At 35.5% G+C, this 22,967-nt stretch overlaps 2 protein-coding genes and 1 non-coding gene across 3 annotated transcripts; 1 reads left to right on the top strand and 2 right to left on the bottom strand.

Annotated features, from left to right (window-relative positions):
• The first annotated feature begins 591 nt into the window (after positions 1 to 591).
• Positions 592 to 698, top strand: LOC115696097 (small nucleolar RNA R71). The gene has a single exon (XR_004007695.1). It is a non-coding gene; the product is annotated as a small nucleolar RNA R71 (small nucleolar RNA).
• Positions 699 to 15,606: 14,908 nt separating this feature from the next.
• On the bottom strand, positions 15,607 to 19,797 carry LOC133038888 (uncharacterized). The gene is made up of 3 exons (XM_061117441.1): positions 19,534 to 19,797; positions 18,580 to 18,642; positions 15,607 to 18,118 (listed from the first exon to the last, which is right to left on the bottom strand). Exon 3 carries the CDS (start codon positions 17,427 to 17,429, stop codon positions 16,725 to 16,727), a length of 705 nt encoding a protein of 234 aa, XP_060973424.1. The 5' UTR covers positions 17,430 to 18,118; positions 18,580 to 18,642; positions 19,534 to 19,797; the 3' UTR covers positions 15,607 to 16,724.
• Positions 19,798 to 20,752: 955 nt separating this feature from the next.
• On the bottom strand, positions 20,753 to 22,386 carry LOC115695408 (uncharacterized). The gene is made up of 5 exons (XM_061118222.1): positions 22,368 to 22,386; positions 22,193 to 22,272; positions 21,529 to 22,065; positions 21,135 to 21,369; positions 20,753 to 20,994 (listed from the first exon to the last, which is right to left on the bottom strand). The coding sequence occupies exons 1-5, from the start codon at positions 22,384 to 22,386 to the stop codon at positions 20,753 to 20,755; spliced, it is 1,113 nt and encodes a 370-aa protein (XP_060974205.1).
• Positions 22,387 to 22,967: the final 581 nt, after the last annotated feature.

Here is a 22,967-nt window from a genome sequence, read left to right as displayed (position 1 = left end):
GAGTTGCTAGTTGCCCCATTTGAGTCTGCAAATCTTTAATGGAAGATCTAGTTTTTGTCATGAATTGTAACAATAAGTCTGTCTGCAAACCAGAATTTCCACTAGAGTTTTGTTGCTGAGTCTGTTGTTGGTTCTGTGACTGGTTCTGATTTCTCTGTTGATAGAACCCGTTGTTTCTTCGGTTTCCTCCTTGATTAAACCCATAGTTGTTGTTTTGAGAATAATTTCCAATGGCTTTTGCTTCATCCATTGGCAGATCATCCACATCTGCCTGGCACTTAGAAAAGTGATGGGGACCTCCACATATCTCACAGACCACTTGAGCTTGTTTGGCTTTCATTGCAATCAGCTTTGTTAGGGCCTCAACCTGAGCTGTCAGCTTTGTAATGGCATCAACCTCTAGCACACCAGCTACCTTCTTAGCTTGACTCCTTTCAGTTGGCCATTGTTGATTGTTCAGGGCCATCTCCTCCAACATAAGCCTCATTCGCACTCTTCCTCATAAATGCTCCACCAGCTGAAGCATCTATAAGGGTTCTTGTGTTTCCAACCAGCCCGTTGTAGAAGTTAGGAACCAGCATCCAGTTTTCGATACCATGATGAGGGCACTTTCTGATTAAATCCTTGAACCTCTCCCAAGACTCATGGGGAGACTCATTATCCTGCTGACAGAAGTTGTTGATTTCTCCACGCAACTTAGCAGACTTTACTGGAGGAAAGAATTTTGACAGAAATTTTGTTGCCAAGTCATTCCAAGTGGCTATGGAGTTTGGTGGCAAAGAGTTCAACCAACTCTTGGCTCTTTCTCTGAGTGAGAAAGGAAACAGTCTCAATCGGATGGCGTCATCACTAACCCCATTTACTTTGAAAGTCTGACATAACTCTATGAAGTTTGATAGATGCAGATTGGGATCTTCAGAAGGGAGTCCACCAAACTGGACTGAAGACTGCACCATTTGGAGTATGGCAGGCTTGATTTCAAAGTTGTTAGTCTCCACTGCCGGTGGCCTGATACATGACTGAGCCCCTGTAAGAGTAGGGAGAATATAATCTCTCAAGTTGTGGCCATTAGCTTGATCTTCAACGGCACCTCCATTATTACCGTTGTTACCTCCATTGTTTGCAGCATTAGCATTCGCATTAGCAGCCATGATTTCTGGTGTTTCAGCGGTTGCTGAAACTCTTTCTTGCCTCTTGTTCTTTATGTTTCTCCTACAAGCTTTCTCGATTTCAGGATCAACTGGTAATATGACTGCTTGTCCTTGACGGCGCATACACTTAGAATTCCTGAAATAGATAAAGAAAAATATTGCAAGAGACAGATTAGCAATTAGCAAGAAAAATAACCAAAGTAGAAGTTAGTATAATTTTGTGTAATATTAATCTTTATACATTTCCCTAGCAACGACACCAAAAATTTGTTGCGATATTTTATTAATTACTACGCAAGTGCACGCAATCAAGTAGTATACTCACGCAAGTGAGGTCGAACCACAGGGAATTGGATTAATTACTACTAAACTACACTTATAATTCTATTCGGTAAATCAAATAATTTTTATGATTAAAAAGACTGAAAGTAATTCAGAAAACTTAAATAACACAAGTGAAAGATGAACAAGATGAAATAATAGGGAGGAGAATCCTGTTGTATGTTTACCTAATTGTCAATGCCTAATTACTATCCTTTTCTTGAAGTGAATGACAGATTATAAATTAACCTAACTCTTTTCAGATCTTTTAGGTTCTAAATCACATGTTCTCTAATTAATCTCTTAATTAACTAACATGAAATCAACATTAAGCAATAATCTACTTGTCACAAAAGTCATGTGAATACTCTCGTTTCACATAGAACATCAATTATCCAATTTTAGCATTCTCAATTCTCACTTTTTAGATTTTGAATTAAGATCATAGAACATGCACAAGGTGATCGCTTTTACACATAGAATTAAACACAAATAAAGATAATTTCACAATCAAGAATGGAGGGATGGCAATTATGCATTAACTAGGCAAAAACATTAAACAACATTCATCATCCTCCCTAAATGGGAAATTTAGTTCAGAAATAAATCCATAACCATTCCTATAACAATATTCAACATAAATAAATTAAAGAGGAATAGAGAAAGAAACTGTTGGTGGAATAACTCTGGATCTTCAGTTTGATTTCCTCTGCTCTTCCTACCGCTTTCTGCTGTGTTTTAGGGTTCCAAATCGCCTCCCCTGACTTTCAATCGCAGTTTTCTATTTATAAGTGATTTTTAGGGTTTTTCAGACAATTTTGCCCCTGGTCGTATGGGATCTCGCCACGGCTAGAGTGTACCTCGCCGCGGCCAGATAAGCATAAAAAATTGTTGATTCTGTAAGTCCACTATGGCCGCGGCGAGGGTGTATCTCGCCGCGACCAGATAAGCCTACAAAAACATGTCTCTGTAATTTCACTATGGCTGCGGCGATGGTGTTTCTGGCCGTGGCCAGATATGCGTAAGTTTGAAAAATCGCGTTTTTCTTGGCTCCGCTCATCTTTTAATGCACTTTTGCATCCCGAGACCTCTGTAACTCTGAGGAACCTGAAAAACTTGAAAAACACGCATAATTCCGTCCTAAAATAACGAAAAACGAACATAAAGTCGATCCAAAATATAGGCTAAAAGTAGCCTAATAGGGATAACACATGTAATTATGATAAATACCATTGTCTCGTTATCAATTTGTAATCAACGATATGTCAAGTTTCAGAGGGTTAGCAAAACCATTATGCAACTGTAATAAAATCATTCATAAACTTAACAAACTAGAATAATTTTTTGATGTATGTGTCTGTAGATCTATTAGAATTTTAATACTCTTCATGATTTGATACGATCAAATTCAAATTAAAAATCTGGAAAACAACGTCAATACAATGAGATAAGCATTTGTTTTAGTATTTTTGTATTTTTTTCGGATCATACCTGATTTTAGATTGATCGAGAACTCCAGATCTATTTATAAGAGATCTACATTTTTAAATTTGAAAATTGATATTAGGAGGATTAGTTTTATGATATTTAAATCGTAATTCAAGGTTGAATTTTAATTTCGAACCAATTTTTCTGCACGATTTTGCATAAATCTAAAATTAAATGTGTTTAGATTTTTTACAGTCTTTTCTAGATTAGTATTTTTTGGTTGGTGTGCTAGTTTATAAAGCAGACCCAATGTATTTGTGTAATATTTTTAGGGGTATTTACAAAACTCTGGGAAAAAATGAGAAAGTTTTGATAAATATAGCATGAAAACTTAATTCTACAATATATGGCATTTTTTAACAAAACAAACTAAAAATATGGGTTTATAAATAAAAAAAAGCCATACAAAACATTAAAAAACAAAATTATTTTTTGAAACAACTCTCTTTCATGCGGTACCACAATCTTTTTTTTTTCTGCTCTTTGATTGTTTCTCTCTCTTGCAATTGCTTCAACATCCCTCTTTCTCCTATTCCAATCAATTCTACTATTGTTCTTCTCCTGTGATTCAAAATTCTTCAAGGACCTAGTCCATCTCTGGCAATGACAACATCCATCTCTGGCAGTAACAAACTCATCACCTTAAAGCTCCAATTATTCAATATAAAATTGGTGATTATATAATCTCAATCTTGGGGTAATACCATCAGCAAACATAACAAAAACTTCCAATTATCATCTATAAAAAAATCTCCTATCATTGCAGTTATTATCGGAGAAAAAAAAATAAGTAAATTATATAGAAAGAGAAAAATAGAATATATTATAATAATAATATAAATTGTATATAATAAAATATAATAATAAATAACACTATGTGAAAAATTTATATGATTGACTAAAAAAAAATTGTTAATGCAATAAATAAATACAAATATAATACAAATTATATAATGTATATTAATTTAACATATAAGTATGAGAAACAATAATAGTAATATACTTTGTTTTTAAAATTTATGGAATATTTCATATATTTTAGATATTAATTTTACTTTTGTTATGTGATAACACAAGTAAAAAGTAAATTCAAAAACCAACTTACCTACAAATATCAAAGGGAAATTTGAATTTATATGCATGTTTTATACCTAAATTAATTTTTTAAACTAATACTTATATCTATTGAAAAAGTAGGATCACTTTTCCCTATACCCTAAAATACCCCTCTTATTATTTTCAACCTTCTCTTTCTTCCTCTTTTCTCTGTCAAAGAAAGCCTCCCAACCGTATGCACACCGAAAACCAACCCGTGAGGCTAGATCGCACCACCCAAAACTCGACACCACCCACGGTGAGCCACCGCACCCAGCCACCGCACCCACCCCGACCCAGCCCCACCCTCTCGGACCGCCCAAAAATCGCACCCCGAAAGTCTTCATCTCTCTGAAATCGCAGGAAAAAAAAAAAATTGCTCCGTCCGATGGTCGGACCATGGGGTCCGATGGGGTCCGACCAATCGGACCCATCGGACCCATGGTCCGACCATCGGACACGGGTCTCTCTTCCTCTCTACGAAAACGCAAAAAAAAAAAAAAAAAAAAAAAAAAAATTGCTCCGTCCGATGGTCGGACCATGGGGTCCGACCATCGGACTGGGTCTCTCTTCCTCTCTCGAAAACGCAAAAAAAAAAAAAAAAAAAAAAAAATTGCTCCGTCCGATTGACATATATATACCGACAATTCATAAATTTATATTATTTCTATTATACGACGATTCATCTATAACCTCCAAAGCAAAACATATATATATAATATTAATATATAGTACGTCAAACGTACGTATCCGGGCATACAAATGGCCACTAAATTAATTAAGCACAGTGGTAGAGTTTTCCCATATACATATAATATAATTAAATTGATTAATTTTCTTTCAGGTCATTTAATGAGAAAGCAAGTTGGGAAATTGGTCCAAATGAAGAACTGCATTAATTTGTAGTTATTAATCTCTCGGACGGAGCAATTTTTTTTTTTTTTTTTTTTTTTTTGCGTTTTCAGAGGGAGGAAGAGAGACCCAGGTCCGATGGTCGGACCCCATCGGACCCCATGGTCCGACCATCGGACGGAGCAATTTTTTTTTTTTTTCTGCGATTTCAGAGAGAGGAAGGCTTTCGGGGTGCGATTTTTGGGCGGTCCGAGAGGGTGGGGCTGGGTCGGGGTGGGTGCGGTGGCTGGGTGCGGTGGTTCACCGTGGGTGGTGTCGAGTTTTGGGTGGTGCGATCTAGCCTCACGGGTTGGGTTTTTGGTGTGCATACAGTTGGGAGGCTTTCTTTGACAGAGAAAAGAGGAAGAAAGAGAAGGTTGAAAATAATAAGAGGGGTATTTTAGGGTATAGGGAAAAGTGATCCTACTTTTTCAATAGATATAAGTATTAGTTTAAAAAATTAATTTAAGTACGAAATATGGATATAAATTCAAATTTCCCATATCAAATAATACAATGGTCATTTAAATATTACGAAAAATCTACTTTCAATACAATTAACTTACAAAAAAATAATTAAACTCAATTAAGTATACTTTCAATATTTTAATAAAATGAAATAATACGGTGTAAAAACTAGCATCAATACAAAGTAAGTATTCTTAAAAAGATATTGAAAAAATAAACAAATAAATAAAAACTTAATTGGAAACTAAATTTATATAACATAAATGTAATGACTTATGATAAAAAGTTGATTCATTCAACATCCTATCTTTACAAAATATATCCATTTAAACTATATAACATTGTATTTATCTACTAAATTCAAAATACAACTAAAAGAAACTGGTTTTTCAACAATATAGAAACATATATCCAATGAAAGAAAACTAATTATAAACATTTAATAATTCATCTTTTCTCATTTGCCTTTGCCTTATCCTTTGTCTTTTTCTTTCTTTTCAACGTTTCATCATCTGTTATGTAACCACCAACTTGTTTCTTTGGTAGCATGAATAAACAAACTCACAACAAGATCATCTCAATATATACCATATTGACTATCTTAGATGGAATCTCATCAACTTTTTCAGGAATAAACAAGTCAACAAGCTTAATAACAAACACTCCACAATCACATAAAATAAAAAATGAAATACAATATGAAGTCAAAAACCAGTTTCGTTTATCACTTAGTTAAAATTCTAACGTAGGGAAACCAGTTAGTAAAGCAAAACCAGTTTTTTAAATAATCAAAAGAAAAAACTGAAACTTAAAACTCAATAATGAAAAATAATAAAAAAACTCGTTACTTAAAAAAAACTAATTATGAAAATCAATAAAATAATAAGACATACCATAATTTTTTTAAATAAAACTATATAAAATTAAATCATAGAGACTAATTATATTAAATGAGCAATTAAAAATACATAAAAACTTGTTTCGTACCTAAAATCAAAATAATACAAAGAAATTTAAAATTAAAAATATACTCTAATATCATAATATGGAGCAACCCCATTACAAAACCCTCAAATCTGTGAAACCAGTTTCAAACATGTGAACCGTGTAAAACCAGTTTCTCGACCCTATAAAAATCATAACAAAATTAAAATGATGAACAATAAAGTTGAATGAAACTAGTTTCATTAAGCAACCGGATAAAAAAAGAAGCACACACACACAAACACAAAAATACAAAAAAAAAAAAAATACTAATCACAAATATAAATAAAACAACACACAATGCATAACAAAATACTAATCACAAATATAATCTAAACCAGTTTTGAACCTAGAAACAAAATAATAATAAAAAAAGAAACTTAAAATAAAAAATATACAATAACATCATAAAATGGAGCAAACCCATGACAAAACTCTTAAAACCTATGAAACTAATTTTGAACCTGTGAAACCAATATCGAAACTGTGAAACCAGTTCTGAACTTGTAAACCCTGTAAAACAAGTTCAAACCTATAAAACCTATTAAACCTGTTTCGACCATATGAAAAATCATAAAAAAATAATAACAAAATTTGTGAAACCATAACAAAACTTGTAGAACTCATACAAAATTATAACAAAACTTTTAAAAATCTAATTAAAAATCAATTGCATAAAAATAAATTGTAAAAACTAGGTACATTAAACAACTAATTAAAAATCTAAAATAAAAAAATCATTTCATAAAATAAAAAAAATTAAGAACTAACACATGACAACCAATAACTTGAAATAATATAAAGCTCTTTTTCTTACATAAAGTTTCAAAATTTAACATAAAGAAACCAGTAACAAAAATCAACCAAATAAAAACCTATTACTTGAAAAACTAAATCAAAAGCTGAAATTTAGAATTCAATTACGTAAAACATCATAACTAATAATTAACCATAGAAAGTAGTTTACTATTATAACTAACTAAAAAAAATAAAACAAATACATAAAATAGCTAAAACAATCAAAAAATCGATTGGAACACAAAAAATAATTACAATAAAATAATTGAGCAAAAATCTAATATAACAAATTTGGTTACAAAAAACAAATAAATTAAAAATTAATTGACGAAAATCAATTACCTAAATAATTAAAACAAAAATTTAAACTTCGAACCCAAAACAACAAAACCAACTATTAGATACAGAAACCAAAACAAGTTAACAAACAATATTTCTAACACCCTTTAAATATTAACTTATCAAATGAAAGTTCTCAATAATTAGGTAAAATAAAAAAATTTACATAAGAAACTGATTTCTTAGAAACCGGTCTTCAATTTTTCCGGCGACAATGCTAATTTTGACAAATTTTCCGGCGCCGGCAGCAACTCAACGACTTTTCCGTCACCGACAAAATAATAAATATTAAAACCAATTTCCAACACAAGCTAAAAAATAAAAACTATAAATATGGGTAAAACAGGGATACTAAGAATATATTCTACAAATAAAACTTGAATGAAAAATAAAAAAAAAAAATAACACATAATGAAAATGCCTAAAAATAAACAAACAAAGAACACAAAAGAGCCCTAAAAACCAAAACTACCTAAAGCAACAATGAAAACACAACTTAAAAACCAGTTTCTACCTAAAACCAACACAAATCATAACCAAAACAAAAAAGTAAAAAAAAAAAAAATACAACAACAACAACCTCATGCTTACCAAAAATTAAAAAATTAAGACCAAAAACCAAAAACCAAGTGCATGTTTAGCATCATAACTAAAAAACTGTTTTTAGTTTTTAAAAACAAAAAATTGTTTTTTAAAATAATTTGGCTTGTTTGGCCTTATTTTTTGTTTTTTGAAAACAGTTTTTAGAAAACAAAATTACAAAAAACAAGAATTTTAAAAACAACAAAATGTTGTTTTCTGTTTTAAAAAACCAATTCACTTTTGGTCAATATTGTTTTTAAAAAACACTAACCAAACATGACTTGTTTTTAAAAACTTTAAAAACTATTTTTGTTCTCATTTCTAAAAACAATTTTTTGAAAACAAAAAACAGAAAACAATACCGAACATGCTCCAAAATACTAAAACATACAACCAAACCCAAAACAAAAACTACATATAAAATACATTATGAACAAAACAAAAACACACAAATCACTTCAGATGAATCATTTTTTTTAGAAAAAAAACAACAACAAACTCAACACATTGAAATGTTTATCACTTAAACGACATACAATAAAGAACTTGGAAAAATTGTATAACAACAATGATAACTTCCAAAAACTAAAAAATGGAGATGAAAAAAGAAACTCTAAAATCAGTCAATAGAAAAAGAGAAAAAAGAATAAATACATTGAACAATACACGAGAAATGCCACTCTTACTCAAAGCACATTGCCACCATTATTGACCAAAAACTGAGAGCAGAAAAAAAAATAGAGGATAAAACGAAGAATGGAGGAAGAAAGGGGAAAAAAAGAAAAACAATGAAGTGAAATAGAGAGGGAGAGAGAGAAGTATATAGGCAGTTGATTAGAAAATGAAAAGTGAAAAAGGAAGAGTGGAGGGAGAAGCAACAATCAAATCGTCATCATTACAAGAAAAAAAAACACTGTAAGATACAAAAATTTAAAAATATAAAATTACGAAAATAACTTTCAGAAACTACAAACAACAATATATGGGCTTTTCATCTAAAAAAAAATACAATATAAGCATTTTTAAACATACATTATAGGCTTTAAAAATTCATAAAAAATGTCCAAACTAAATTATATCATATTTATCATAAAACATCGAAACTAAATTATATCATATTTCTTACTATTATAAAAGTGTGGTAATGGTGTGATATTACCATACCACTTTTGCTGCTCACATTAATTTATAATTATATTAGTGTGATATTACCATACCATTTTTACCTTTCACAACAATTTATAATCACATTAATATTAATAAAGTGTAAAGTATAAAATAATGTAAAATATAGACAAATATATATCTTTACATGATTGTATATTTCTTATGAAATGGGTTTTTGTCTTTTGCCTCTCACATTAATTTATAATTACATTAGTGTGATATTACCATACTATTTTTATCCCTCATAAAAATTTATAATTACATTAATATTAATAAAGTGTAAAATATAAAATAATATAAAATATAGTCAAATCTCATATTCTTACATGATTTTATATTTCTTTTGAGGTGGGTTTTTGTCTATTCTACAAACTGCAACATGTTAAAATAATAGGTGCATATTCAATTTGTACACTAAAACTTAGAGTTAAAATTATAAATCATTTAGATCAAATACATAAACATTTTTTTTTTGATAAACCTGATGCTTTCATTACACAACGAAGAAGAACAAAGTCAACAGGTATAACTGGAAGGCAAACAACCATTCCAGACGCACTCGCTAAGAAGCCTGAGACTAATTTTAGCATGATCATGAGCTAACACATTATGACTCCTATGAACATGCTTAACTACGAGTCCAGGGCTTTGAGTTAGCAAGGCTTTGGTACAATTAATTACATCACTTAAAATAGAATTATTACAAAAACTATTATTAATTTTGTCCACTACTACTTTACAATCCGAAAGAAGGATAGAAACTGGCAGCTTAGTAGCTTGTAACCATTGAACCGCAGTCAAAATGGCTTTAGCCTCAGCAACATCCGGAGGTAGTACTCCTTGCAATGGGAGCATAAACCCTGCTTTAATGATCCCACACTCATCCGTGACAATTGAAGCTAAACTAGTCTTTTTGGAAGCCACATCGATAGCTGTATCAGTGTTGACCTGCCAGGTTCCTATAACCGGGATAGGAATTGGATCTTGACCCTCTGAAGTTACAGTCTCCTACTTGAAATTCTGGACACGAGCTAACTGAAATTCATCCAAAAAATTACAAGCAGATTGAAAAATATCTTGAGGCCAAGGCCTTTTGTAACGCCCTAAGATTTAGGCACGCTACCCAATATGATTAAGAAACCCTAATCCCCTAAACGGAATTGGTTTTAAAATAAGCGCGGAAATTAAACTTTAAACGAAAACGGAATGAAAATAAACTTGTAATAATTTTAACCTTACAAACAAAAGTTACATATTTCGGGATCCCAAAAATTATTTTACAAAATATTACAAGTCTTTTCTCCTTAACCGACCTAAGCGGTAAAATAGAGTTACAAAAGTTTCAACACTGGTAGACCCCAACCCGCTTGGTCTAGTGTGGCACGAACATGTACATACATCGCCCAACTCCCATACTCATGGCTGATCAGAGATAGATTTACCCTTTCCTGCACAGTAGAGCACCCGTGAGCCAAGCCCAGCAAGACAGTAAAATATAACGTTAATCATATATAACTAATCACATAAATAATAATGCCATTTCATATTTGTCTGTATGACACAGACCTGCGTGTTACGCTCACACGCCTATTTATGTCTATGTGGCATAGACCTACGTGTTACGCTCACACGTCTAATTACAATAAGGCCTTAGAACGATTCATCTCGGTTCTAGTTACCGAGTCCAACCCGATTATGCCTTGAACACATAACACTTTATTTCAATATACATCTATATACATCATGGCATAACAATTACATATTAACAATTCACTTGGGTAATAACCCTAAGCCAATAAACCGCTCACTTTAGAGTAATAGCTCTAATCCCGGTTTCTAGTTTCTCATATAAATCACATTCCATATAAGTGCCATTGCGCATATCTCTACGTGCTAACTAATGTCTTACCTGATGTCCCGCAAATATGGAGATTCCAAATCCCCGGGTGCTCTTGACCAAATGCCGGTAATCCTAGTCACAATTCCAGGATACACAGGTATAGGGTTAATCCCAAAATCCATTTTCATAAATTAAAAACTGGGCATTTAAATTCCAGATATTCAGATAGAGCTCGGAACGAGCTTTCCAACGATATAAAGAACGTCCCAAACGGAGTCCCGAGTCAAAAGTTATGACCAAAACAAACACCTGAAAAAATACAATAAGCTGCCAAAAATGGCCGCAGCTACTGGGTTTAAACCCTGTTTCCAGCCACGAAAATGCATCCAAAAATACCAATTTTCATGCTATAACAACCCACAATCATACCAAACTTTCACCTAGCATAAACCAAGTAATTAGGGAGGAATTACACCTAATTCACTTCCAACAACACCAAAAACCAGCAACTAAAAATCATCAATTTCAGCAAGCTTTAACTAGAGCAAAAATCCCAAATCAAGAGCTTGCATAACCATAAAAAAATATCAGCATCTTTACACAAATTTATTCTCAATATAACCCAAGCAAATGCCTTAAATCCTCATCCATGCATAAAAATTCAGATTATAACAACAATCACATAAACACAATTATCAACAATTCAACATGAACTAATCAACATCAAGAGTTTAGAGCTTAAATCTAACAAAATTACTTACAATATTCAGGAAGAAAATGTCAACATAGATTTCAAATTCTCACATTCAAATCTCCATCTAAGCTTCCAAACATTCAAAGCTTAGCTACTAACAAAATATTCAAATTAGAATTTCACCAACTCATATCAATTCATACCCATGCATTTCAAGAACACCTACTCATAAAAACATGCTTCTTTTTCTTTTTCTTTTTTTAAATTCTCATTTCAGCAACAACTCAGAAATTAGATTTGGTAGGAGAACTACCTCAAATCCAAGCAAGAGCAAATCCCCAAATCTCCAAAACTAAGCTTTCTTCCACAAGCAATTCACCACAAAATCAAAGCTAAAAAATGAGTTTTTGAGAGAGGGAGAGGCTGGCTGCTAGGGCTGGAGTAAAATGCAGAAATAAAATCTCATTTTGCTTAATATTTCCCTTTTAATGAATCATAACCCAAAATACACAATTACCACATTGCCCTTAGGGCCAAATTCCCATTTTCAAGCATATAAGGGTAAAAAAAATATAATTATCACATTTCACACACTCAAATAATAAATTTCAGATTTCTTGTATAAAAATAAAATGCCAATTAAACATCCCAAAATTGTATTTCGGCCCGAAACCCGGTTCGGCCCAAAATACCCGGTTGTGACTATACCGCGCCAACTTGTCAGAACACACCTGAAAAAGGACACACCAGATATACTATATAATAATATAGTTCATAAGCACATAAATAAATTAAATTCACAGTTTTACCCTTCTCGGGTCAAAATTACTAAAATACCCCTGGCTCACCAACGGGGTCTTAACATGTCATTTCTCAAATTAATTCACATATAATAAATTATATAATAATATAATTCTACAATAATACTAAATTAACTAGTTAGGGCTTTGCTAATCTATTTCCTTAATTCCAGGGTATTACAATTACCCCCTCCTTATAGAAATTTCGTCCGGAAATTTACCTAAACAACTCCGGATATTTCTGCTGCATATCCGTCTCGAGTTCCCAGGTTGCCTCTTCTACTTTACTGTTCCTCCATAACACTTTCACCAGTGCAATCGTCTTGTTTCTCAAGACTTTCTCCCTTCTATCAAGTATTTGCACCGGTTGTTCCTCATATGATAAATATGGTTGTAGTTCCAATGCTTCATAACTCAGGATATGGGACGAATCTGAGACATACTTCCGAAGCATCGAAACATGGAACACATCATGTACAGCTGCCAGCACTGGGGGCATAGCCAACCTGTACGCTACTTGCCCTATCCTCTCAAGGATTTCAAAAGGTCCAATGAACCTGGGGCTAAGTTTTCCTTTCTTACCAAAGCGCTTGATGCCTTTCATCGACGATATTCGGAGAAATACCATGTCCCCAATCTGAAAATCAATATCCCGTCGCTTTGGATGAGCATAACTCTTTTGTCTGCTCTGAGCCGCGAGCATTCGCGCCCTAATTTTATCAACTGCCTCACTTGTTCTCTGAACAGCCTCGGGACCCAAGAACTTTCTTTCACCTACCTCATCCCAGTGAATAGGTGATCTACATTTTCTTCCATATAAAAGCTCATAAGGGGCCATCCCGATTGTTGCCTGATAGCTGTTGTTGTATGAGAACTCGATCAGGGGAAGGTACTTTACCCATGATCCTTCAAAGTCAAGCACACATGCCCGTAGCATGTCTTCTAAGATCTGAATAGTCCTCTCAGATTTTCCGTCCGTCTGAGGATGAAATACTGTGCTAAACTTTAACTGAGTTCCCATAGCTCGATGTAGACTCTCCCAAAATCTTGATGTGAATTTCGGATCTCTATTCGAAACAATGGACTTTGGGACACCATGAAGATGAACAATTTCTCTAACATATAACTCAGCATACTAATCAATGGAGAAGTTCGTTCGAACAGGCAAAAAGTGCACTGACTTTGTAAACCTGTCCACTATGACCCATACAGAGTCGAACTGTCCCGTAGTTCTCGGCAAGCCTACCACAAAGTCCATAGCAATGCCTTCCCATTTCCACTCTGGAATATTGAATGGCTGCAGCAACCCTGCAGGCCTCTGATGTTCAGCCTTCACTTGCTGACAGGTAAGACACTTAACAACAAACTCAGTGATGTCATTCTTCATGCTTGGCCACCAAAACATGGCCTTGAGGTCTTTGATACATCTTCGTTGACCCCGAATGAACTGAGTAAGGAGTCGTATGAGACTCAGTCATAATCTCTCTTTTAATACCGTCATCCATAGGCACACAAACACGATTCATAAATCGTAACATTCCTGTTTCATCCACTGTAAAGTCGCTAGTCTTCCCAGCTGAAACCCTATCTCGGGATTTCATTAACTCTGGATCTTGCAATTGTGCTTCTTTGATTCGCTCTAAAAGAGTAGATTGCAGGGTAATATTAGCCAACTGCCCTACAACCAACTCGATTTTAGCTCGGGTCATCTCATTTGCTAACTGCTGGGAGATTTGTTTCACAATATTTATCTGATTCTGCCCCTTTCTACTCAAGGCATCGGCAACCACGTTGGCCTTACCTGGGTGATAAAGGATCTCACAATCATAATCCTTCACCAATGCTAGCCAGCGTCTTTGTCTCATATTCAGGTCTCTTTGGGTAAAGAAGTATTTTAGACTTTTATGATCAGTGTATCTCACATTTCTCGCCATATAAGTAATGTCGCCAAATCTTTAGCGCAAGTACTAATGCCACGAGTTCTAAGTCGTGAGTAGGGTACCTCTGCTCGTACTCCTTTAACTGCCGAGAAGCATAGGCTACTACCTTTCCAGCTTGCATAAGAACACAGCCAAGACCTTGTCTCGAGGCATCACAATAAACAACAAACTTTTTCTTATCCGAAGGAAGAGTTAGCACTAGAGTAGTAATCAATCGCTACTTTAACTCCAAAAAGCTTTTCTCACACCGATCAGTCCAAACAAACTTCAAATTCTTTCGGGTCAACTCCGTTAAGGGTACATCAATCTTTGAGAAACCCTCAACAAATCGACGATAATACCCAGCTAAGCCCAAAAAGCTTCTGACTTCAGTAGCCGATTTTGGTGTTGGCCAATCCCGAACAGCTTCAATCTAAGCCGGGTCCACCATTATCCCATCTTTATCTACTATGTGCCCCAAGAAAGAGACACGAGATAACCAGAATTCACACTTTTTGAATTTAGCATACAGCTTGTGGTCTCGTAACCGTTGCAATACAGATCTAAGATGCAACTCATGTTCCTCTTCTGATTCAGAATAAACCAAGATGTCATCAATGAACACGATCACACATCTATCTAGGTAATCCTTGAATACCCAATTCATAAGATCCATGAATGTCGCCGGGGCATTGGTGAGTCCAAAAGACATCACTAGAAATTCATAATGTCCATACCGAGTACGGAAAGCAGTTTTCGGGACATCTTCCTCTCGAATTCTCAGCTGATGATAGACTGAGCGAAGATCGATCTTGGAGAAGACCATCTTCCCTTTCAGTTGATCAAAAAGATCATCAATTCGAGGTAAAGGATATTTGTTCTTGATGGTAAGCTTATTCAACTCTCGGTAATCAATACACATTCGTAGAGACCCGTCTTTCTTCTTCACAAATAATACCGGAGCACCCCAAGGAGAGTAACTCGGCCTAATGAATCCCAGATTCAGTAATTCTTGTAGTTGTATCTTCAATTCTTTTAATTCTGCTGGAGCCATTCGATACAGTGCCTTTGATACTGGTTCCGCTCTCGGAACTAACTCAATTACAAATTCAATCTCCCGGGTAGGTGGCAATCCCGGTAGATCTTCTGGAAAGATGTCAAGAAACTCGCATACCAATCTTGTACTCTCAGGTCCAGATGTCACAGGTGGGTGGTATCCACTGCAGTAACTATGAATCCCAGACAACCTCTGCTCATCAGGTCCTTAGCTTTCAAAAGTGTTATTCTTGGTATGCGTGCCCCCTGAACTTTACCCACAAACACTGCTGGGTTGGCACTATCAGGCTCAAACACCACCATCTTCTGCTTGCAGTCAATCGTTGGCCCATACTTAGACAGAAAATCCATTCCCATGATTATATCAAAATCAGACAATTGCAATTCTATTAGATTGGCGGTTAATTCACAACCGTCAATCGAGAAGGATAAGGACCGAATCCACCTAGTGGATACCATAAGGTCTCCCGAAGGTAAAAGGGTACCAAACCCCGAAGCATAAATATCACATGGTTTATCGAAACTTTCAATTACTCTACTAGACACATAAGAGTGGGTAGCTCCCGAATCAGACAATACAGTATAAGAACAACCATTTATAGACAACTGACCTGTCACCACTGACGGACTAACATCAGCGTCAACCTGAGTCATGGTAAAAAGTCGTCCCGGGTTCTGAGTGAAATTCTTCTTAGGCTCCTCTTTCTTGGTCTGAGGACAATCTCTGATGAAGTGGCCCACCATGCCACACTGGAAACAAGTCTTGGCCCGACATTCACCCTGATGGTGTTTCTTACATTTCAGACACTCAGGATAAGATCGGAATGAAGATCCGCGGCCCTGACGATCACCTCTGTTTCCCCGAAACTTTCTATTGCCCCCTGATGTTCCGGAAGCATCAACCTTCCGTTTGTGATCAGGGTTACCACTGTCGGTCCCCTTACTGATATTACCACTAGCAGGAGGGTTCGATGCCGTGACGGCATCCTTTGCAGTCTGCTCTTTCACTACATGTTGCTCAGCCTCCTCAGCAATTAAGGCTAGCTCTACCACTTTCTTATACAAAGTGTCATGTGAAGTGGTAATTTTCAAGTCCCGACTGATTGTGGCATTCAGTCCTCTCACATATTTCTATTTCTTGGTGAAATCTGTGGGCACCAGATCACCAGCAAACTTGGACAGCCGATCAAACTCCAGAGTGTACTCGGCCACAGACATCTTCCCCTGAGTTAGTTTCACAAAATCTTCCATATGTGAAGTCCTCACTGCGATGTTATAAAATTTTTCTTCAAACAAATTCTTAAACTCATCCCAAGTCATTACACTGACGTCACGAGTCTGTCCCACAATATCCCACCAGACGCGGGCATGATCTTGTAACATGAAAGCTGCACAATTCACTCTCTCTGTTCCCGTCACTCCCATATTATCAAGGATACGGGTGATTGTACTCATCCACTGCTCAGCCTTAATTATGTCAGTACCTCCCCAAAAAGTTGGAGGTTGCAACTTCACAAACCGTTCAAACACAGAATCTCTGTGCGACATCATAAACCCCTGGTTACCCATCACTACCACAAGCGCTGGTGGTAACACTTGCTCAACAGGGGCAGCCGGTGCCGGTTGCCTTAATCGACGCAATTCTTCCTCTTGACGAAGTATGATACCTCGCATTTCTTGGAACATCTGCTGCCAGTTAGCAGGAGGATTAACATTGCCAACCCCCGCATTATCCCCCGGATTCTGCGGAGGTGCAGGTGGTGCCGGTGGGTTGGTTTGGTCTACACCATGCTCTACTTGCTCGCCTTGTGGTCTAGATGATTGCGGAGGGTCCATTTTTACAAGTACCCCTGTAATCAACAACCCCAGCGAGTTAAGCACCAATACCACACTTATGCACTTAATACCTTAAACCCTAACTCAACTATTTATTTCATATAATTAAACACTTAACATATAGCATTTTAAGCATGGCATCATATATCACATAAATACCCTAGATGCTTACATACTGCCTAAAATGGAAAGCGGCAATTAATTGATCACATAAGCAGTAAAGTATTTACTCTCAACACTTACTGCACCATGAGTCGAGCTTATCTCTGACGATGATTGTACATGTTCGGCCGGTCTACAAGAAGTTTAAAAACCTTGGCGCTCTGATACCAAATTGTAACGCCCTAAGATTTAGGCACGCTACCCAATATGATTAAGAAACCCTAATCCCCTAAACGGAATTGGTTTTAAAATAAGCGCGGAAATTAAACTTTAAACGAAAACGAAATGAAAATAAACTTGTAATAATTTCAACCTTACAAACAAAAGTTACATATTTCGGGATCCTAAAAATTATTTTACAAAATATTACAAGTCTTTTCTCCTTAACCGACCTAAGCGGCAAAATAGAGTTACAAAAGTTTCAACACTGGTAGACCCCAACCTGCTTGGTCTAGTGTGGCACGAACATGTACATACATCGCCCAACTCCCATACTCATGGCTGATCAGAGATAGATTTACCCATTCCTGCACAGTAGAGCACCCGTGAGCCAAGCCCAACAAGACAGTAAAATATAACGTTAATCATATATAACTAATCACATAAATAATAATGCCATTTCATATTTGTCTGTATGACACAGACCTGCGTGTTATGCTCACACGCCTATTTATGTCTATGTGGCATAGACCTACGTGTTACGCTCACACGTCTAATTATAATAAGGCCTTAGAACGATTCATCTCGGTTCTAGTTACCGAGTCCAACCCGATTATGCCTTGAACACATAACCCTTTATTTCAATATACATCTATATACATCATGGCATAACAATTACATATTAACAATTCACTTGGGTAATAACCCTAAGCCAATAAACCGCTCACTTTAGAGTAATAACTCTAATCACGGTTTCTAGTTTCTCATATAAATCACATTCCATATAAGCGCCATTGCGCATATCTCTACGTGCTAACTACTGTCTTACCTGATGTCCCGCAAATATGGAGATTCCAAATCCCCGGGTGCTCTTGACCAAGTGCCGGTAATCCTAGTCACAATTCCAGGATACACAGGTATAGGGTTAATCCCAAAATCCATTTCCATAAATTAAAAACTGGGCATTTAAATTCCAGATATTCAGATAGATCTCGGAACGAGCTTTCCAACGATATAAAGAATGTCCCAAACGGAGTCCCGAGTCAAAAGTTATGACCAAAACAAAAACCCAAAAAAATACAATAAGCTGCCAAAAATGGCCGCAGCTACTGGGTTTAAAAACCCAGGAAACCCTGTTTCCAGCCACGAAAATGCATCTAAAAATACCAATTTTCATGCTATAACAACCCACAATCATACCAAACTTTCACCTAGCATAAACCAAGTAATTAGGGAGGAATTACACCTAATTCACTTCCAACAACACCAAAAACCAGCAACTAAAAATCATCAATTTCAGCAAGCTTTAACTAGAGCAAAAATCCCAAATCAAGAGCTTGCATAACCATAAAAAAATATAAGCATCTTTACACAAATTTATTCTCAATATAACCCAAGCAAATGCCTTAAATCCTCATCCATGCATAAAAATTCAGATTATAACAACAATCACATAAACACAATTATCAACAATTCAACATGAACTAATCAACATCAAGAGTTTAGAGCTTAAATCTAACAAAATTACTTACAATATTCAGGAAGAAAATGTCAACATAGATTTCAAATTCTCACATTCAAATCTCCATCTAAGCTTCCAAACATTCAAAGCTTAGCTACTAACAAAATATTCAAACTAGAATTTCACCAACTCATATCAATTCATACCCATGCATTTCAAGAACACCTACTCATAAAAACATGCTTCTTTTTTCTTTTCTTTTTTTTTTAAAAATTCTCATTTCAGCAACAACTCAGAAATTAGAAATGGTAGGAGAACTACCTCAAATCCAAGCAAGAGCAAATCCCCAAATCTCCAAAACTAAGCTTTCTTCCACAAGCAATTCACCACAAAATCAAAGCTAAAAAATGAGTTTTTGAGAGAGGGAGAGGCTGGCTGCTAGGGCTGGAGTAAAATGCAGAAATAAAATCTCATTTTTCTTAATATTTCCCTTTTAATGAATCATAACCCAAAATACACAATTACCACATTGCCCTTAGGGCCAAATTCCCATTTTCAAGCATATAAGGGTAAAAAAAATTATAATTATCACATTTCACACACTCAAATAATAAATTTCAGATTTCTTGTATAAAAATAAAATGCCAATTAAACATCCCAAAATTGTATTTCGGCCCGAAACCCGGTTCGGCCCGAAATACCCGTTTGTGACTATACCGCGCCAACTTGTCAGAACACACCTGAAAAAGGACACACCAGATATACTATATAATAATATAGTTCATAAGCACATAAATAAATTAAATTCACAGTTTTACCCTTCTCAGGTCAAATTTACTAAAATGCTCCTGGCTCACCAACGGGGTCTTAACATGTCATTTCTCAAATTAATTCGCATATAATAAATTATATAATAATATAATTCTACAATAATACTAAATTAACTAATTAGGGCTTTGCTAATCTATTTCCTTAATTCCAGGGTATTACACCTTTTGTGGTTATGAAACACTTTATTCCTATAATTCCAAATTGCCCAAACAAAACAAAAAAGTATAGCAATCTGAGGAGAATCAAAAGTTTCAAAGGCAACAACAAAAAAAGTATCCATAGAGCTAGATAGATTATTAGTATAAAAACCAATAAAACTTGAGTTTTTCCAGGCTTTCCTAGCATACTTACACTCCAAGATGGCATGTTTCACTGTCTCCGTGGTTTGATGACAGATCGGGCAGACAGGAGATGGAATTATGTGTCGAAAAAATAAAGAGGAAGCAACAGGAACTCAGTGGGACAAGACTCTCCAGATCAAATGTTTAACTTTAGGGGGGACATTTGAAGACCAAACTTTAGTCCAAAACCGCTTGCTATTATGAAAAGAAGAACCCGAAGCTATACTACGATTGGTCAAGGCAAGGTGATAAGCACTCTTTACACTCAAAATTCCTGAAGATTCCTGACCCCAGATGAGATTATCAGATCCACTTGCACCAGAAATTGGAACATTAAGGATACTAGTTACCGTGGAGGAGTCAAAATGCTAGTTAAGCCTATCTAAATTCCAGCCACCCGATGGGGAGAGAAAATAAGAAAGAGTTGAGTCAGGAGGAGGAGGGGAGGCATAAAACTTATAACGAAGCCCAGGGATCCAATGGTCCTGAATCGTATGAATATTTGAGCCATCACCAACTTTCCAAATTAACCCTCTCTTCATTAGATCACGCCCCCAGAGGAGACTACGCCAGGAATAAGAAGGATTAAAACCAGGGCCTGCCTCAAGGACTGAAGAATGAGGAAAATACCTAGCTTTTAGAGTTTGACTAAGCAAAGAGTGGGGACACATTAGGACCCGCCATGCTTGTTTAGCAAGCATGGCTTGATTAAAGTGAACAAAAGATCTAAAACCCAACCCCCCAACAAACTTTGATTGACAAACAGTTCCCCAATTTTTCCAATGAATTTTCGAATTATCCCCCGAGGAACCCCACCAGAATTTTGAAATAAGGGACTCAATTTCCTTACAAAGTTTAGTTGGCAATCTAAAACAGGACATGGCATAGGTAGGAATGGCTTGAAGAACAGCTTTAATAAGTGTTTCCTTTCCTGCCCTCGAAAACCATTTGTGATGCCAGGAATGAATAATGTTGGAGATTCAATCTTTAAGGAATGCAAAAGCAGGATATTTAGACCTAGACAGACACTGAGGCAAACCTAAGTATTTGGTGATAAACAACCTATCCTCCAAATGAAAAGTACTAAAAAAGAGATCTTTAATCTCAGAATGAGTATTGGGGGAAAATAAAATAGAAGACTTGCCAAAATTATCATTTGCCCAGAAGCTTTGGAGTAAAGAGTAAGGGCTTGATTAAGGGCAGCACAAGAAGTGGAATCAGCAGAACAAAAAAGTATGCTATCATCTGCAAATAAAAGATAAGAAATAGAAGGGGCATTCCTAGCAATTGCAAGGCCCCTGAGGAGGCCTCGACGCTGATAATTGCTAAGAATAGCAGAAAGACCCTCGGAACAAAGAATGAACAAATAAGGTGACAAAGGATCCCCTTGACGTAAACCCCTAGTAGGCTTGATAGGCTCACTAACAACACCATTGACAGAAAAAGAAATAGTAGCAGAGGATAAACACTTAAAGATAAGAGAAACAAAATTGACAGGGAAGTTAAGATGAAACATAACTTTCCTTAAAAAATCCCATTCAACCCTATCGAAAGCCTTAGCCATATCAAGCTTAAGTGCAGACCAACCCCTTTTCCCTACTTTCCTATAAGTTATATTATGGACTAACTCATTAGCTAGAATAATATTATCATAAATAATACGACCAGACACAAAAGCACTCTGAAAAAGGGGAAATTACACTGTCAAGAACACGTTTTAAACGATTGGCCAAAATTTTTGAGATAACTTTATAAAAAGTAGTACACAAACTAATGGGCCTAAAATCCTTAAGCATATTAGCACGTGCCTTTTTTGGGATTAAAACGATTAAGGTAGAGTTGATTTCAGAAAAATCAACCCCCTTATTGAGACAGTCCAAAACAGCAGCTGTAAAATCATTACCCAAAACAGACCAATTTTTCTGATAAAAAAAGGCATTAAGACCATCTAACCCTACAGCCTTGTCCCCAGAAAGCTGAAACACAGCTCTCTTAACCTCATCAGCAACAAAAGGCTGAGAAAGACTCTCTACACTCTGATCAGAAAGCCCAGAGCCTAAACAATCAAAAATAGAGGCAGCAGCCTCAATATCACTTCCCTAGGAGGTAACAAGATCAGAGAAAAACCCAGTAATTAAACCCATAATCCCCTCCAAAGAATTAACAACCTCACCAGTGTAAGTTTTAAGGTATTTAATATGATTAGTTTTACGCCTAGATGTTGCATGCTTATGAAAAAACTTAGTATTCCTATCTCCAGCATTAAGCCATCTAACCCTAGCCCTTTGTTTCCAATAAATCTCCTCTTTATAGAGTAGAGCATCAAGCAAAGATTGCAATCTAACTAAACGAGCCCTATCCTCATCATTTAAAAACAACTTATCCTGAATCATATCAATTTCGTGAGTAAGATGCTGGATTCTGGTTTTAAAAAGGAGATTATTATCCCTATTCCAATTTCTTAGAGAGGAAATGCAATTTCCTTGCTTCTTAAGAAAATTCCCATAACAACCTATAAGAGAGTTATTATGCCCTTGAACAGAACTTGGAACCAGAGAACTATTCCATACATTTTTAACCACA

The sequence above is a fragment of the Cannabis sativa genome, chromosome 6, assembly GCF_029168945.1.
Source record: "Cannabis sativa cultivar Pink pepper isolate KNU-18-1 chromosome 6, ASM2916894v1, whole genome shotgun sequence".
NCBI classification, from domain to species: Eukaryota; Viridiplantae; Streptophyta; class Magnoliopsida; order Rosales; family Cannabaceae; genus Cannabis; species Cannabis sativa.
The sequence above is the reverse complement of the archived record's forward strand: the minus strand, read 5'-3'. Positions and strand labels throughout refer to the sequence as shown.

Excerpts from the sequence above, each read along its gene's own strand:
- LOC133038888 (XM_061117441.1), bottom strand. The coding sequence starts at position 17,429 with ATGGACCCTCCGCAATCATCTAGACCACAAGGCGAGCAAGTAGAGCAT.
- LOC115695408 (XM_061118222.1), bottom strand. Across the intron at positions 22,066-22,192 it reads TCGTTTTAATCCCAAAAAAG|AGTGCTTTTGTGTCTGGTCG; the intron begins GCACGTGCTAAT and ends CCCCTTTTTCAG. Across the intron at positions 20,995-21,134 it reads GGAACTGTTTGTCAATCAAA|TCCTTGAGGCAGGCCCTGGT; the intron begins GTTTGTTGGGGG and ends CTCATTCTTCAG.